We start from the raw sequence: 18,661 nt of genomic DNA on the forward strand, positions 1-18,661 counted from the left end.
TCGAGTATTTCTCATTCAATTAATTCAGTTCTCACTTCGCGACAAGGCAAAAATACATAAAAACTCAAAATATCTATATTAAAAATTACGAAGTAAATCTTAAACACTTATTTCCTCGAAAAAATTCCAGAAAGGATTAAGCATGATTTAGTTCGCAATAATAAATAAGGGGGTTTCTTTGTTGTTATGAAGTTTAGTATCTCTAGATTGGCTACAAATCTACTATTCTGCTGTTTCAAATGTAAACAAACATGTCCGCCATGTTATTTAAAAATTAGGCTTAACCGCACTTAAACAGCTTTTAAATTGTTGATAATTCTACAAATATTGCTTTCAGATTTACTAAAGGCATAAAAACCTTAACCGGAAGATAAGAACAACATAAATCAATCATTTTTAAAGCAAAAAATGCACAATTTACCAACATTTAAGAGTAAAGAAACTAAGATCACTGAGCCGGGTAACAGAGTGGATATTTATATTTATATACGTTTAGTGCGGCCGATTGCAACTAAAATACGAGGTACAAATCTACATGTTATAGAAGTCCTATATACAAAATTTCAACGTTCTAAGGCTATTCGTTTTTGAGTTATGCGAGATATGTGCGTACATACAGACGCCACGAAAAATTCTCTTTAGAATTCATTTTAAAGCAGTTTTATAATTTTTTTGGAGGAAAAAAGAGTCTTTTATTCTATCCTTACATACAGATGTCACACAAAAACATCGTTAAACTGCGTTCGATAGCAGTCAAAATGGATACTTTCGTTGAAATATGCTGCCTGAAACTTTCCGCGATTAAAATACTTCCGTTTTACTTCGTACAAGGAAGTAAAAACGATTCGTTGTTCTTGATATGATACTTTGGGGGTTATTCAGGTTTTGGGAGACCTTCATTTCTGTTTGTTGTCCCCTTCCCCGAGTTTACCAATCAACCGCCACTTTTAACATTCACTCGAATGGTGCTTTTGAGGTAATGTCTAATAAATATTGATTACACTTGGAAATACCATTAACTTTTACAACATTACACATCCCAACTACAGGAAGCGTTCACTGCGCAACATGTTATCAGTCGGCTAATTCGCAAATCTTATCTAAATGCATTCGTGAATTTTGCTTTAGCACATTATTATCACAAATAACACACTATTAGTCGAGAAATTTATCAATAATAATATTTTTCAGATGATATTTTAATATTGATAAGCGCTGTCAAATGAAAAGCAATTTATGAAAAAAGGAACAAGGCTGACCCTCAACAAGTTTGAATTATTGGGTTGGCAACTAAGTAATTGCGGATTTCACTCATAGATGGCTTCAGTTGAATTTTTAGGGTTGCAGACTTAGTACAAATGTAAAACACATTTTGTTATTTGATAGTTGGCAATTCAGCTGTCAATCAGTAAAAAAAGTTTTTTGATCGGTTGCGTAGTTTTCGTTTGGCGTTCGTTGAAAAATGGAAAATCAAAAGGAACATTTTCGTCATATTTTGCTTTCCGCAAAGGGAAAAACGCATCGCAAGCTCATAAAAAGTTATGTGCTGTTTATGGTGACGAAGCCTTAAAAGAACGGCAGTGTCAAAATTGGTTTGCCAAATTTCGTTCTGGTGATTTTTCACTCAAAGATGAAAAACGCTCTGGTCGTCCAGTGGAAATTGATGACGACCTAATCAAAGCAATAATCGATTCGGATCGTCACAATACAACATGTGAGATTGCAGAGAAGCTTCATGTATCACATACATGCATTGAAAATCACTTAAAACAACTTGGGTATGTTCAAAAACTCGATACATGGGTTCCTCACGAACTGAAAGAAACACATTTAACGCAACGCATTAACAGCTGCGATTTGCTACGTAATGAAAATGATCCATTTTTAAAACGACTGATAACTGGCGATGAAAAATGGGTTGTTTACAACAATATTAAGCGGAAAAGATCGTGGAGCAGGCCAGGTGAACCAACTCAAACAACATCAAAAGCTGATATTCATCAAAAGAAGGTTTTGTTATTAGTTTGGTGGGATTACAAAGGAATTGTCTACTTTGAACTCTTACCACCCAACCGAACAATCAATTCTGATGTCTACATTGAACAACTAACGAAATTAAACAATGCAGTTGAAGAAAAGCGGCCCGAATTGACAAATCGAAAAGGTGTTGTATTCCATCATGACAATGCAAGGCCACACACATCTTTGGTCACTCGGCAAAAATTATTGGAGCTTGGTTGGGATGTTTTGCCACATCCACCATATAGTCCTGACCTTGCACCATCTGATTACTTTTTGTTTCGATCTTTACAAAACTCCTTGAATGGTAAAAATTTCAATAATGATGACGATGTCAAATCGTACCTGATTCAGTTTTTTGCTAATAAAAACCAGAAGTTTTATGAACGTGGGATTATGATGCTGTCTGAAAGATGGCAAAAGGTCATTGATCAAAATGGGCAATACATTACAGAATAAAGTTACTTAGTTCCATGAAAAAATTGTCTTTGATTTTCTAAAAAAAATCCGCAATTACTTAGTTGCCAACCCAATATTTTCAAATAAATAAATAGCATTATAAAACAATATTAATCGTAAATGTACGTTGTTGAAATACATCCCTAAATTTGCTCGTGTCATTTTTCTTTCGGAACAGCGATATGAAAAACAGAAGATAAAATTGCATTGTTAAATCTCTTTCAATTTCAGCAGATGACGCAAGCAAAGTAATCTGATATCGATAAAGGTAATGCTGCCTTTAACGCTTTGAAGGGCTGCATTAAAACTCTTTTATTTAAATCGTCTGCTCATGGTTTTTGATGTTATCTAAAGACTGTACGAAAATCAGCAAAGTACGCGAATACCAACAGGAAACAATACAAGAGATATGGGAGATGTATTTTGGTAATACAATGAGTGATGTCTAAATTCGTCGAGGAAATTCGAATTTTTACATCATTATATTTATTCTCCGTGCAGACGAGTATTTCAGCTGAGTTCTTTCGGAACACCAGTGTTTGCAAGAAATTGCTATGGGTTTCGCGGGATAATAAAAGAAATTATCATAAAGTAGATTCCCACTAAATTAGTTTGGTTTTAATAAGCCTATTTACGTCTAAATAATTTTCCGCGAATCAATTTCCCTTTCTAATTTTAGGAAAAGAATACTGCATTGTACATTCATACAAGATTAAAAAGTATACAGAAAAAGCTTCTGATTTTAATTGGCAATAGCCCCTTTTATTCTTCATTTTAATTTGGGTATGTCTTCTTTTTTACATCAATCTGAATTGCGCTATTTCGAATTAATTCATATCGTACGATCTTGCATAACGTTGAAATGCAAATACGTTCGAGCCAGCGAATAACGTATCTGCATTTATCTATCTACCTATCTATATATATAGAAAAACAGCATATCACTTCGGTCATAAAGTAAAATTAAATAAGAACGCAGAAAAAAAAGCTTTCAGTGCGTGCTTCAAAATTCAATTCAAATTCCACCAGCTGGAGGCCCACCAGCGGCCGAGCAGTAAAGTCGCTCGGAACACTGGTAGTTCGGTGCGAGGTTCGAATCCCACAAACGGGCTGGTTGCAGTGGGCGTTTTCTTTGTTTTCCTCATGTGTAACGAACTAGTTTCCCTTTAAAAGTCCTCTACGAAATCATCCCTCTCCTTAAGCAGATAGCTCTCGACACTTTGCCGTAATCACATAAACCAAACCAATCAAAATTCTTCTGTGCAGCTTTTTTTTTTTTTTTTTTTTTGAAGTGTGCGTGAAAATTCACGCGAGTGTAGTGAAACTTCTACGCAATGAGTACACGAAGTTATAACAGCACAATATTTTAAAAACAATTAATAAAAAAAATCATTCTATTTATAATAAGAAAGAATAATTTTTATTTTGCTTCTCGATTTTCAGAATTAAAAATGATACAACAGGTATGTGATATGTAAAATATGAAAAATACACTCTAGCTTGAAACTGCTTGAGGAATTTTAAGAATAATACTGCATCAATTGCAGTTCCCGATTTTGTTGATGCTTCGCTAGGATTGTTACTACTTTTCAGTTTTAGACCTTGAAGGAAATCGATTAATCATGAAGCTTTGCGTAGCAAAGGTACTGCCAAGAATTATAGAAATTTTGTCTGAACCCTCACTCAAAAGCATACCTTCATCAATTGTGTATGTTAGCAGGATTCTGTGGAGAAAACTCCTGAACGGTGTCATTAAGAGACAAGTAAATTACTACTAATATTATTTGCAAATAACCCCCCCCCTTTCAACCATACACACAGCAGAATATATTTCACAGATTGGCATTTCCTTAACTGATAAATACTCTGTCCATTTCAATATAAGCGATAAATCAGGTGTGATCCTATATGTAATATCGGCTAAGTTCTGATATATAGTTTACTCCAGTGACTCTGACTCCTGAACGTTTAAATTGAAGGATATACTTAAATTTGGTATCTCTATGCTATTTTCGGAGAGTAATAAAATGTTAAGATTTAGAATCCGTGAGATCTCTAGCATGGGCTCGTAAAGTTTGCCAAATCTGTGTCATCGATAATGCTTTCCTCTTGGTAATAAAATTAATGACTTTTAAGAGGAATTCAGAATCTCGACTACAGTTTGGAGACGCTTAAATCGATGAAATTTTTAAGTGATTAATATCAATCACGATACGATATACCATAGACCGTCAATGGCAGTCACTCGCGTTAAAGCAATGTATAATAGTGGCTGGAAATGGTTCTTATGATATTCGTAATCAATTTCATTGAACGTCCCTCCTTGTGATTTATAAATTGTCATGCAACGGGCAGGTGACAGACAGCGGAGACTCCTGGAGGCTACAAGAGTTCGCAAGAACTGTCCCTGCCTTCCCATTAAGAGTTTATTACATTAAAAATAATTCTGATATGGTCAGATAAGGGCTGAGAGTACATTACCGATATTTTACAAATGATTTTCTTTCCCCCCCAGTACATAGTGAGCAGTTTCTTCTTACTGAAGTGTATTTTCTAAATAAACATATAAATTTACAGCATAATATATAACACGATATTAATTAAATTAAAACTAAGAATAAACTAAAATAAGATTAAAACTAAAACTAATTTTGCATAGACTGCTTGTCGGGAAATTTTTCATTTCTTGTGTGATTTTTTACAACAATAAACCGCATCGTCAGCATATGCACCACTTTGTATGTTCTGGTCAATTAGCTTCAAGTACAGAATTGAATGTTACGTTCCAGACAATAGGACCCCCGCAAGAGCCTTGCAGGCAGCCTTTTTCCTAAATTTTGTACGGAATGTCCGCTGTTGCGTGCTGTAATTAGAGACCGGTTTGTTCCAAATCTTGCGAAAATTTTCTATACGTTGGCTAGACATTGTGTAGCCTTAAGTGCTTGTTTGATTTGCGGCCGTCAAACAGTACCGAAGGTGCTTCGAAGGTCAGTTGAAATAAACGCTGTGTGGAGGTTAGCATTTATGTTGTCTTGAATTTTTTTTTTTTCTTTCCGTATGATATCAAAAGCATGAATCGTGGAAAACCCACTTCGGAAGCTTTTTTTGTTTTCGGCTGATGACATTTTCGTTATAGAGGTGATACTTCAGCTATTGACTACCACTTTTCCATACATTTTACCAAACATTGGAAAAAGACAAATAAGACGTAGAGAGCGGGGGTCTTGTAAGTCTTATACTTTTTAATAAAGAAAACTATTTGCGAACAATTTGGAGATGAGCTATTGTTTGAGTAGTTGATTAAAATATATGTGAAAGTGGGCAGGGCGTGCTTCGTAGCTATTTTGGGAACTGGGTTCGTCCGGTCCCGGAGCTCTTTTCTTCAGGGAGACTCGGAATATTTGTTTAATTTCTTTGGTCGAAAAGGAAATATCATTGCTGTATTTACATTCTATTGAGTACCATCGCTTATATTTAGGTAGGGACAGTTGAGTCTTCTCTGATAAGTTTTTATACTACAGTATCTTAGGTTGGATAATCTTCCGGGAAGACAGTATTCAAATAAACAGTTGCAGTGCTAGAAGCCTAATTAGAGATGTTATCAGATTCTATTGTAAGTACCGAGTGGCCATAATTAAACTGACAGTGCTCATAGTGTTCTGTAGCGCGATCTATTTGCGAGCATAACGCCACATTTTTTAGGAAGATTAAACAAAACGGGGGACGAAGGATTCCGCGAAAAAAAAAATTAGTTCCAAAAGTCACCGCTAGGGGAATATTTGGCGCTGTGTAATAGAAAATAGAGTGTTAACAAATGCAAATTAATAAGGAATAAAATTACCTTTTATTATGGATATGCCTTACAGTACGATATAGAAAATCTTACGGAAGATTATCAACATCTATCCGTACAAGATCAGCCGTGTACAGGAGTTACTGTACCCCGATCATGATAAGCGATTGACTTTTGTTCTCACCTTTCTTGCCAGAATGGAGGTGGATGATGCTTGGCCGTGGAAAATCTTATGGGGAGACGAGGCCCACTTTGACCTGAATGGAACTGTGAATACCCAGAACTGCCGAATTTGGGATGACAAATCACCACATGCAGTCACAGCAATTCCCTTACATTCACCAAAGGTAACTGTTTGGTGTGGGTTCACAGCGGAATTTATCGTAGGTCCATATTCTTCTATGAGAACATTACCCCGACAGGACCGGAAACCTGTTCTGTTACCGAAGAGAAATATCGACACATGTTGAACAGCTTTGTTATTCCGGCATTTCAGCAAAGACAATGCCTGGGGGAAATCATTTTCATGCAAGATGGAGCCCCTCCATACGTTGCTGTACAGGTGCAACAGATGCTACGACAGACATTCACAACAGAAAGAGTCATTAGCCGCTACTTTCCAACTGCATGGCCACCTAGGTTACCTGATCTTACCCCATGCGACTTCTGGCTATGGGGTTACCTTAAGTCCAAGGTCTATCAAGGAGTGGTCCAGGACCTGGCTACATTGAAGTATAACATATCACGGACTGTACGGGAGATTCCTGCAGACATGTTGCTTTCTACTGTTGTGCATACTGTGCACAGAATGCAATATGTGGTCCACAACAACGGCAGCCACATTGAACCTCATTTGAATGCAAAATAAAAGGTAATTTACGTATTGATTTGCATTTGTTAACACTCTATTTTCTATTACAGAGCGCCAAATATTCCCCTAGCGATTACTTTTGGAACTAATTTTTTTTCGCGAAATCCTTCGTCCCCCGTCTTGTTTAATCTTCCTACAAAATGTGGCGGCATTCTCGCAAATAGATCGCGCTACAGAACACTATGAGCACTGTCAGTTTAATTATGGCCACCCGTTATATCTGCCTGAGCTAAAGAACTTCATCTGTTATAAATTTGTGAAGGATACCCTGGGAATTTGGACTATTGTTACATGAATTTCACCAGCTAGTTGTTTTCGCAGCAAGGATATACGTTTATACTGTGTTCTCTCTATCAGTCGTTGCCTTCTGTTGCTGCACTTAAGTCTTCTCCGTAACGCTCTACACTTTGCTTTTGTTGACAGAGCTCTTTTGTCCACCATATGACAGTCTAATTTTTTCGTTTTGCAGGTTGGGAGGATTTGATCACAGATGAACTGCACGGTCTTCACGAGTTTATCTGTGAAGATTTCTAGGTCACCTAGGTTACTCCAGTTGTTTAGCTTGACCTTTTCAATGATGAAGAAGACTATAAACAGTGCCACGGAATTACAGTTTTATTATTGCTAAGCGAAATTATCAATGTCCTTCGTTCCACTGGCACTGTACTGATTATTATTACTTTATCCCATAAAAGTCGCAGCTTTTTCTTCCAGCTTTCTTTACAGTTTACCCGATCGTGAACACTGCAACCACACTCGAGTGACATCACTTTCAATATTTTATATTTTATTCAAATGTGGATTATTTTCCCTATGACGCTGTTAGCTAGGTCATCAGAAACGCTAATTTCAGTGTTTATGTGGTTACATTTACTCAAATGAACGTTATTTCATATGGTAAATTACCAGTATCAATAAAAAACATTTTGTGAAGCTTTTATCGAACAAATGCTTGCTGTTCTGCATTGTGACAAGAAGACAAAATTCTCAACCTGACATATTCTTGCTACTGAAGTTTCACTTTATAAAGAGAACTGAGAACTGAAGGCTGTTATTGAGAATTATTAGTAAATCAGAATTTCTCTTTGAAACTGTAATCCACTTCGCATCGAAACATCAAGGTGCGAGCCATCACAGATTTCGTACGCTCTCAAGCTGAATTACCCTCACGGTGTCACTTCAAAAAGAGCTCAATTTTAAAACTAATATAAATACTAATTTTTTAAATTATAAAAACTGATGTTTAATAAATATTTATATTCAATATATATAAAACTTATTTATTGTAATTTACAACCGATACCTGTTTTTAGTCGGACTTTCGCTAACCTGGTCTAAGGTTTCGCTAACGGTAGTAGTCTGTTAATTACAATGCGTTACGTTATGTGCATACGGGTTCGTAATGGATTGAATGTACACAGAACGGATGAAAATTTATTTTCCGAAAACATTTCACAATTCTTGAACATGCCACACAAAAGTACTTTTACAGCTCTGTTGGATTGTTCAAGTTAAAAAAAAAATTTCCACTATTAGTGCTCCTAAATTAGCTCTTCAAGCCAAAAAATTTTTAAGAGCGCTCACCCTGACACTATGCGAATGATTTTAAGAAAATACGATTATTGTAGTACACAAGCAAACAAAATCGATTAAAAAGATTATGTTTTGCAAAAGATTACAAAAAAGAGACATTTACCTTTTGGGAGAACGTAATTTTAGCTAATTGAGTCCAAATTCGACTTTTTTTCTTTGAAGGGAAAAGTCAAAGGAAGCGAAACTTCAATAAAGAACTAAATCCAGCAAATACAAGAAAAACCGCAAAGCACCATGGGGGTGAAAAAGGTACTTCCTACCTCCATGCAAAGCACAGAGAGGAAAGCGTGACGGTATGGGGGTGCATGGCCGGAGCAGGTGTTAGCTTATTAATGCTTATAGAATCTACGATGAATCAGTATACTTATATCAATCTGTTAAAAGATAATATAAAAACCTAGTACACAACAACTTCAGTTCTATCAGGATAATGATCCAAAACATTCTGCTCTCAATACCCGCTTATAGCTACTGCCCTAATATCATTAAAAGCCCTCCACAATCACCAAACTTAAACGTCAATAGAAATTTATGGCATCAATTAGAAGTGACAATTATCATATTTTTAACAAAAATGACTTAAAAATGGCCTTACTAGAAGAATGGAATAGAACCAATAAAGATTATTGCGAAACTCTCGTTCGATCTATGCCAACACGTTTGGAACATGTAATTAGAAATAAAGGATACTCAACAAAGTACTGAAATTTAACTACAGTCAAAAGTCGTTAATTCGGACACCCATAATTCGGAATGATCTATAATCCGGACCTCAAAACTAAAAACTTTCTGCGCATGCGTCGCGTTGACACATGCGCATAGGCGTTTACGCGTGCGCGTAAGACCTTTTACGATCGCGCATATAAGTGTGCGCAAGTGCAGAATACGTTTTCGCGTGCGCGTTTTATGTATAATGGACGTATAAGCTAAATAATTATCTATTTCAGTTAATGTTGATGATTGCGTTGTTCCTTAATTTTCGAATTGGATCCCGCTTATTATTTTTTGCAGACTGCAAGAGCAATTTTATAAAAGTAAGTTTAAACTTTCGATTATATCAAATAGAATTTCCGATATATATTTGTTAATATGTAAAGGATCTAATGCGAAAGTATGTTTTGAAATCCGAAATCTGTTTATCAATTTCACGCTGCTCGGCGGGGGGAACGCCGCGGCGTGCGCGTAATGAATTGGAAGTTGACCTGTCAGCACTATCCTTATCTTCAGAGCAGATGTTTTTATTTTATTTGGCTTATAATTCCTTATCAAATGTAGTATTTCATCTCGATGTGCTCCGTCTTTGATATGATTTAAAACAAGTTCCTCGTCATTATAATTCGCTTCCGATAGCGAAGAAAGTGACAGAGATTATTGAAAACGAAACAATTTCGATTGAAAAATTAGTCAGTATTCTCGACACAGCAATTATAGGACTTGAACAGCGGAACTTTGTAACTGAACAAGAAATTATGTCTGTTTAATAGAATTAAAGAGAAAGTATTATCACATGAAACAAAGCAAAACTTAAACAACTTACATTGAAAGAAATGTTTAATAAAGTAAACAAATAAATATTAAGCTTTTTCTTTTTGCAAATTTTGATACCCTTAATCATAATTGTTCTTTATTTCATAAATTACGGTTTCATACTTTTAATTTTAGAATTTCTGCATGCCATCTTACGAGATTTAAACTGATGATCTATAATCCGGAAAAATCGATAATCCGGAATCGCCGAAGTCCCGACGAGTCCGGATTAACGACTTTTGACTGTATCTCGTTGTTTCTGTGTTTTATATATTTGGGAATTCTGTACAATACACGAGTTTTTGACTTGTTTTTTGAAAAATCATCTGAATAAGAGATGCGTTGTTTAGATAATGAGTAAATTTAAAAAGTTATTCTTGAAAGAAAAAAAAAAAAAAAGTATGAAGTGTTTTACTCGTCACCTAAGTAAAGTGTTGAAATTTTCGGTTTATTACATCTGATATCTCAAACTGAACGAAAAATAACCGTGTGTACGAGTTTTACTTTGACTCACTGTATGTTGTCCTCCGGTGACACGGCACATATCCATGCGGTAGTTCCTGTGACATCTGTAATAGAATATCCTTTGTTAATGATTCCAGTACTTTAGTTATCTGCTGCTTCAATAGCTGTAAGTTCTAGGCAAGAACACTTTGCTTTTAACAAAACCCCCACAAGGAAAAATCATAAGGGGTTAGATCTAGGGATCTCGTTGGCCAACAAAGTAATGACATATTGTTTGACCCAACACTGCCCATCCAGCGATGGGGTGGTAGACTATCATTCATTTAATGGGATACGGTTTAAAGTCGTGGAGCACCGTCTTGCTGCAGAACGGAGCCGGGAAGCGTAATGGCAAACCGCACATTGAGTTGACCAATGTTAAACGAATTTCGCTTACTGCGCATGCCCAAAAGAGAATTTGGCGCAGTTACGACTTTGGCGTAATTTTAAAAGAAGATAAATACGGTATATGGTTGATATTGTATTATCTTGGGCGTAAAGAGTTCGAGGTTTTAAAACGTGTCAGGCTGTAAGTTGCTTCATCACTTGGAGTGTAAATGTCGATTATAAACTACCCAAATTTTCTTTTAAAAAGGATTACAAAACGGGAAACATTAAAAGATGCATTAGCTAATTATACTTCTGAGAAATAAAAAGAATTGAGTATTTACCATACGTTCCATTCATATATACTTTAACAAATTAAGCATTAAATCTAGTTTAAATTACTGAATTAAAGGTCAAATAAAATGAAATAGACTGTTGCAATTGTAAGCAGTCGATAAGACCTACATGACGAACAGGCTTGTGTAGGGTTGCTTATGCTTAGTCGCCAGTATTTTCTCCCACGCCAGCGGTACACCATTGAGCATGCGCAGTAAGCGAAATTCGTAAACATTGATCAACTCAATGTGCGGTTTGCCATTAAGCAGCCGGCGTCTGCTTCCTCCAACTGTAGGAATAACCAATCTGATAGTAAATCTTAGCAAATGCACCCGTTAATTGATTTTTTCGACGGAAAAAAAAAAAAAAAAAAAAAAAAAAAAAAACAGAACTATTGGGAATGGTGGCAGAAAACGTTTACCTTTGAAGAAACCTCTCATGTTCCATCACACCAAGTGGATTTTCTATGCCCCCAAACCGTAATTTATGGCGATTAACTTCGCCTGAAACGTGAATAAGTGGCTTCTTCTGTAAACACAAGTTTGTTCGCCAAATCATCTAACTCCAGCTTTTTTTGCAAATTCTCACAGAAAACTTTATGCTATGATTTCTCGGAAAGTTTTAACTCCTGCACCATCTAAAAGGTGTATGGCCGAAATTCGTAGACGTTTCCGTAACATACTCCACACCGCTACATGAGGCACATTAAGTTCAGAAGTCGCAAGAAGCATGGATTTTCTGGACTTCGTAATAAGGTTTCACAAATTCCTTCAACCATATTAGTTTTGTCTGCTGTTGGATGCTGGGCCGGTTTTCTTTTACACAACAGCCCGTGTCCAGTGGTTAACTAAATTTCGCGCGAAAGTATCTTTGAACGACGATAAATGCTGATCCTCTGGCGTATTACAAAACACAGTATGCTTTTGCATGGATGGCATCATTATGATTAACAGGGTCTCTTGCGGCGATTTCGTAATCGGAAGACATTTCGCTGTTGCCAGATAACATTTGAATAATTGTAGTAACAGAATTAATTTGTTTCAGCTTAATAAATCAGTTACACAATTTGTACTAGGTTATTCTTTTCGTTCCATTCAATATGAAACAGCTTATACTAAAAACGTTGAACACAAGGGAATAAAAAGCGCCTCAAAAGCGAAAGCTCGCATGGTGATCTCTCAGTACTTTTAAATAGAAATTCAGAGTTAAATTGAACCTGATGCTCTCCGATATATAGTTTTTTCCTATCTGCCAGAGAAATTACTAATAGCTTCGATTTCTCGAAATTGCTGGAAGGAATACATAGTTGCAGTTGCACAAGGCCAGATACCGTTACAGTTACACATGGATCGGACAAAATGTAAGCTTTGCGACTGTTGGCGATTGCTCTCCAAATTAGCCGACAAAATTAGTCCTCGAAAATATCGCCAACTCGGCGCTATCTCGCCAATTAGCTATTAACTTCAATGTTAAATGAAACTTATAACCCCTTTTTGCCCGGTGATGCTTTTCGCAGTCTGAGTCCTTTTATACTGTATTATACAAGAGATATTACAATTTACATATAATTAAACTAAAATTATTTACATGTCTAGAAAATTCGTAACAGTATGTTCATGTAATTTTAAGTTATCACGCTGGAATTCTCCGAGACTTGAAAATCATTTAAGAAGTGCACACGAATTAAAGGAAAAAGAGACAGAGAAGCGAAGGCACAGACAGACAAACACGGTATTTGATATTCACATATCTGCCGTTTTTCATCTGACAAACATACAATCAAATTACGTTACAGCAAACCTTTTTTTTTTTTAAAATCGGCGGAACGATAAGGCAATCATGTAAATGCATTAAAAACGAACTCTGGTAACTACTTACTTTCGCTCTGACTTTTCGTGAAAGCATGCGTTTATTTTAAGAATACCGATAAATCTTATTACGATAAACAGTGGCAATACTTCTGTCTAAGTTATCCAAGATCAGATTTCTTACACCAATTCCCTCTCAGATAATACTTCCATTAAGCAAAAGAACGTCAAGTACAAATGATAATGGCAATCTATATCAAAACATGTAAATTCATGCTCACCGATAAAGTTATTTTGATTAAAGTTACGTCAAGTAAGTGAAACTACTGCAGTATTCGTCGAGAAACTTATTTATCATAAAAATCTGTATTTAAATGTTTACAAAGAAAGTTCCTTTTTCATAAAACACTTCAGTTAGCTTTTCATTTCAGCTTTCAATCTCAGAAATTTAAAAATAAAGTCAGTGTTTCCCCAAAAAATTTCGAATTTTTCATTTAAAATTCCTACAAATTTAGATGTACTTTGCCAGACTGTGCAACCATTTTTAACTAAATGTCCATTACACTCGTCATCACAATAAGCATCATATTTCGCTAATATTTCGTGTCTTTACAAATAAGATGAATTCAGAACCACATTCTTCATCTATGCAGTAGGTCAGAACATCGTTGATCACTGGTAGTTAGACCCGAGTTCAAACACCAGCCAACCAGATGGCTATATGAACATTTCAGTAGTTCCCCCCCCCCAGTTGAGAAGATGTAACAGTTTTCTTGAGATAGCGGTACAAGGCATCTCTCCCCTTGGATAGATAGCTCTAATGAACTTTGTCCTAATCGAATAAAACAAATCCAACTGCAAACCTCATGCTAATTTACTGGTATTAAACATAATATTTATACAGCCGGAAATTAAATAGGGTTTAATATTAATAAACCCTATTTAAGCCGACTTTCATTTTCTATAAAAGAAATCAAAGGAGATTTTTTTTCCTCACGAAAACTGTTCTTATACTAATATTTGCCATAATTAAACTCAGCTACTACGATAGAAATTAAATATATTTCTTTTTTCTACACCAAATTAAAATTCCCAAAACCGTTTTCTAAGTTTTATTTAAAAAATAAAGTGCAAAAAATAATATGCTCAGGTTTGAAGTACCAAACGGCTTGTAAATTAAGATTAAAAGTGTAAATTTAAGACATACACACCCCTTTTTTAAAGAGATAATTTTAAGTGGCGTCTTTTAAATAGTTTTAACTGAGACTTATATTTTCGGTAATTATGCTCTATTTATATCAGTATTATGCATACGCATTTTTGTTTAGAATTAAACATTTTAGCAACAGAAATACTTTACAGAATCTGAGTTACTTGACTATATGCATAGACGAACTGAAACTTCTACAAATATGCAAGTTGACTTAAAATCTTTTAAAACTGGAAATGAAGACACAAGTGCATGTAATTGAAAATTAGATACAAACGTTAACCCAACAGATATTAGATAAGTCTTAATAATTAGTTAAGTCTGTGCAAATCTAATACATTAAAACACTTTAGACTTAAAAATAAATAAATAAATAAAATAAAAATTACAGAGGGAAAATAAAATTTACAATTTTAATTTCATTAAAAGACGAAAACATCGTTGCCCTTTCTTTTTTTTTTTAATGTGTATCATCACTTTTTATACTATTTTCTTTTCCTTTGATTCTCAGTAATCAGCATTTCTTCACGAATTGCATTTGAAAGAGATGGTATAAATTCAAATAAATTAACATTTTCTGAAAGGAATTTAGGCGAATTAAAGTGACCTACCTGGGTGTTCGCGACTGTTGCGACTCGTACTTTATAGCGCCGTAAGAAAATTTGTCTGGACCATTATCACCACGGCTGATAAGCCGCGTACCTTCCAGTTGACCAACCATTGGACTGATAGGCACACTTTTAATACTTCCTAAAGCGGATACTTGCTCACTGATACCAAAACATTTTATACGAATCGAGATTAAGCGGGGTAGAATCTTTCATAAACCACCATTCATTTCGCAGTGCACAAGATCAATCACAGGGCACTGGAAATCAAGTTTCTGACGATAAGCGATAGCAATCCAGTCGGATAAGATTGAAGCAGAAAAAATAAGATAAGGCCCTTACAAGGCATAAAACGGGTGAAACAATAGGCAGATAGTATACCAGATTCGACAGCTTCACGATGACACATTTAGAACTTAGATGCTCGAAATTCATTTTCTTTGATTAACAAATAACACAAACACAGAACAGGTAGCGATCCAAAACAAATATAAAAATTTAAGGAAATATGGTTTGTGTCATTTTTAGCAAACGTTTAGGGTTCCTATTAAATGCATTGATTATATGCATAATCAGGGGATTATACAGGATGATCCAAAAATAGCGCACATCAAATTTTCAAAGATTGCGGAAATTCCAAAATTGGATATAAATAAAGTTATTACACTGGGTGACACCGTTATACTTTTACAAGTAACATATCGCTTGAAATTTCAGTTGCTGTTTATGTAGTCAGCTTTAAAAATCGTTTTGTTCGGTAAAAGATGGAGATGAATTTTCCTTAGCAGAACAAATTTTTATGATTCAGCATTAGTTCGCGATGGTTACGTATTCTTAGGGAAAAATTGCTGAGGTCTTTAAAGAGAATTTAACAAATATTCATGAAACTAACAGACACCAACCTGATTTTGAGAAAGTGGAAGCGTTCATCATATGAAATGAATCAGCCACCGAGCTCTTTGGAGTTCAGAAGAAAAGTAGTAATTAGAAAGAAAATGCTGCAATCACCAACAAAGAGTGTAAGAAAGATGACATCACAATCGAACATTACTTCACATGCGCTGCGAAGTCAAGTTTAATCATATAAACTCATGTCCGTCTTGCACCAAACAACTAATTTTTAAAACTAACAGCTTAAACTGCAACTGATATTTCAAGTGATGAATTACTTGTAACAGTACAGCGGTATCATACGCTGAAACAATTTGACATTCATATTCATTTCGAAATTTCAAAAATTTTTGAAAGTCTGTTGCAAGCGAATTTTGGATGACCCTGTATAAGCACGATGCATCAACGATATACCATAAAAGCAATCTTTTAATGAAAATTAAATAAATAATAACGTTTAGTCACTTGAAGCATTTTATTTCTGAATGTTCAGAAAGATCACGAATATCATGAAAGATGTATTACATCTTCACATTTTTAATACAAAACTGGATATTGGCTCAAGTTGTTTTCCCCTATACAAGTTTCCTAAGAACGTTTCATCAGAGCCGCGCTTAGGTATTTTTCACCTCAAAGAGGAAAATGCGCACTCCTGTATGCAATCAAATTAAATATATCTGTGTACGTCCAAATTCAACACATGTAATTAATTATATAAATCAGTATTATATTTTTAATCATAACTTCATGTATCCAGAAAGTGAATACATGTAATAATTTATAATTTTTAAAAGAAAATCGTTAAAAAGCACCTTTTTGATAAAACAGCAAATTACATTAAATAACAAGCACTGAAATTAACATAAGAAATATTACATGAATATTCAAGTTTTTTTATTTATTATTTATTTTTTTAAATTTAATTTTCTTGCTTTTAATGAAACAAAATCATTTGTATTTTAGATGGAAAATAATGATATACGCAAATGTTTTTGAACCAAGAAGTGATTCTTCATTATTTTTAATTCTTTTAAAGTTTTTAGAAGCTATTTTACTCTAACATTTTTAATTGGCAACGTAAAAATATTCTTACCGCAGTTTCCGAATTCAGATATGATCGAACTAAACTGGATTCCTGGATTCTTTTTAAAAAATACGATTTGTGAAAATAGCGTGGTTTTCAAAACTAGATTCTTCTGATGGAATATCTGAAGTCTTATATTGTTTGGGTATTTAAGTGCTGCTGCTCTTTTTAAAAATACTTCACTCTAATCATACTAATTTTTCTCCAGGTAGCAACTGAAAATCAGTAGCTACCTCGTTTAATTTTTTATACCTCTTTTTTTAGTTACGGGATTAAATATTTCTCATTTCTACAGTGAAAAAATATTTTTCTGACAAATTTATTATCAACTGATTCTTGACAATCTGGTTTATTAAACTTTATTTTTTTACTTCTGTTTATATTCTGTTGATATATTCATTTAAATTATTTTTTCTTTTTCCGTAAACAAAAAAGATATTCTTTTCATTATCTTTGTTTAATTTAGTATGCAAAGTATCTGAGATCATTCTAGAGAAAACTGTTTCGTATTTACTTTACAGCTGGGGAAAGGGACACTAAAACACTCGTGCAGAAAACCCATTCGCTGGGATTAAAGTGTAATTTTATAATCTTTAGAATTTTTTATTGCTTATTATTATTATTCTTGCAATATTAAATTCACGAAGATATAATGTAAAATTTTAAATTGAGTTACTTAGAAAGTTTCAATCCATTACAATAACTTATTGTTTAATGGCTTATATACATTTCTTGACTTTAAATATTTCATCCTTTACGGTTAGTCGATTTTTTGATTCAGTTTGGTAAGGATTAAGGAAAAGCTTGCACGAGTGCCCAAGAATAGCGCCCTCTTTATTGCCTTAAATGTGCTACTTCAAAACAATGTTTTCGATACGTTTAAAAGTTGTTCATAATCAAAATATATTTTTTAAATGTCTTTCTAAAATTTCGCAGCTAATTGGGCGCCCCTCTTAGCCGTTCACCGGAAGAAAGTAAAGCATTTCCTCAACCTTGTTCTGGCTTTGTTCACCACAAAAACATCCATTTTAAGGCAGAATGAACTTACATAAGAAATTGGTCTAATTTAATAAAAACATATAATGCGTTTTTATCTGCGTTTACCCTACTGTAAACGCATTTTCTTGGAAATTTCGTCATTTTCTTGGAAATACACACCAAAGCTCAGATTTTAACCTCACACTGCTTACAGCAAAAATTGTAAGATGGGTTTGACTTGATTTATTTGATTATTGCAAAGTACGCGAGAGCTAAGAGAAGTCTACGAGAAGGGATGCTTTTGCGGAGGACTTTTTAAAGGAAACTTACTCGTATCCACATTAAACACGGATGAAAGGATAGGAGAAAAACGAAGGAAACTTGTTAATGGGCCTGGTCCTGGTGAAAGAACAAGCCAAAAACAGCGTCTTATCTTTGTAAAGAAATACTCCCTTTCAATGTAAACAAAGTAAAAGCTGTAATCCCTCAGGGTATCTCATCAGAGATTACATAGATTTATGAACTCGACTGCACTGTTTTCATTTAAAACTTATTGAAATTCTCCAATTGAAAATAATATTAGGTACTATCGCATCATCTGCCCAATTACAACAAAAATCACCAAGCAAAGCACTAGGCCGGCAAAGAGGACA

At 34.6% G+C, this 18,661-nt stretch overlaps 1 protein-coding gene across 2 annotated transcripts in view; it reads right to left on the reverse strand.

The window, feature by feature from the left end:
- Positions 1 to 18,661, reverse strand: part of LOC118198992 (scoloptoxin SSD14-like) — an 87,723-nt gene that overhangs the window by 42,571 nt on the left and 26,491 nt on the right. The window contains exon 1 of one of the 2 annotated variants that reach the window (XM_085812778.1): positions 15,059 to 15,294. The exons of the other annotated variant lie outside the window; for it this stretch is intronic. Within the exon in view, the coding sequence (XP_085668904.1) occupies positions 15,059 to 15,168 (110 nt within the window). The 5' untranslated portion in view covers positions 15,169 to 15,294. Of the gene's footprint in view, positions 1 to 15,058; positions 15,295 to 18,661 lie in introns of those variants that run through there. 2 annotated transcript variants of the gene reach the window in all.

The sequence above is a fragment of the Stegodyphus dumicola genome, chromosome 3 (assembly GCF_044657685.1).
Source record: "Stegodyphus dumicola isolate Sdum_Otavi_A_Nest chromosome 3, ASM4465768v1".
Lineage (NCBI taxonomy): Eukaryota > Metazoa > Arthropoda > Arachnida > Araneae > Eresidae > Stegodyphus > Stegodyphus dumicola.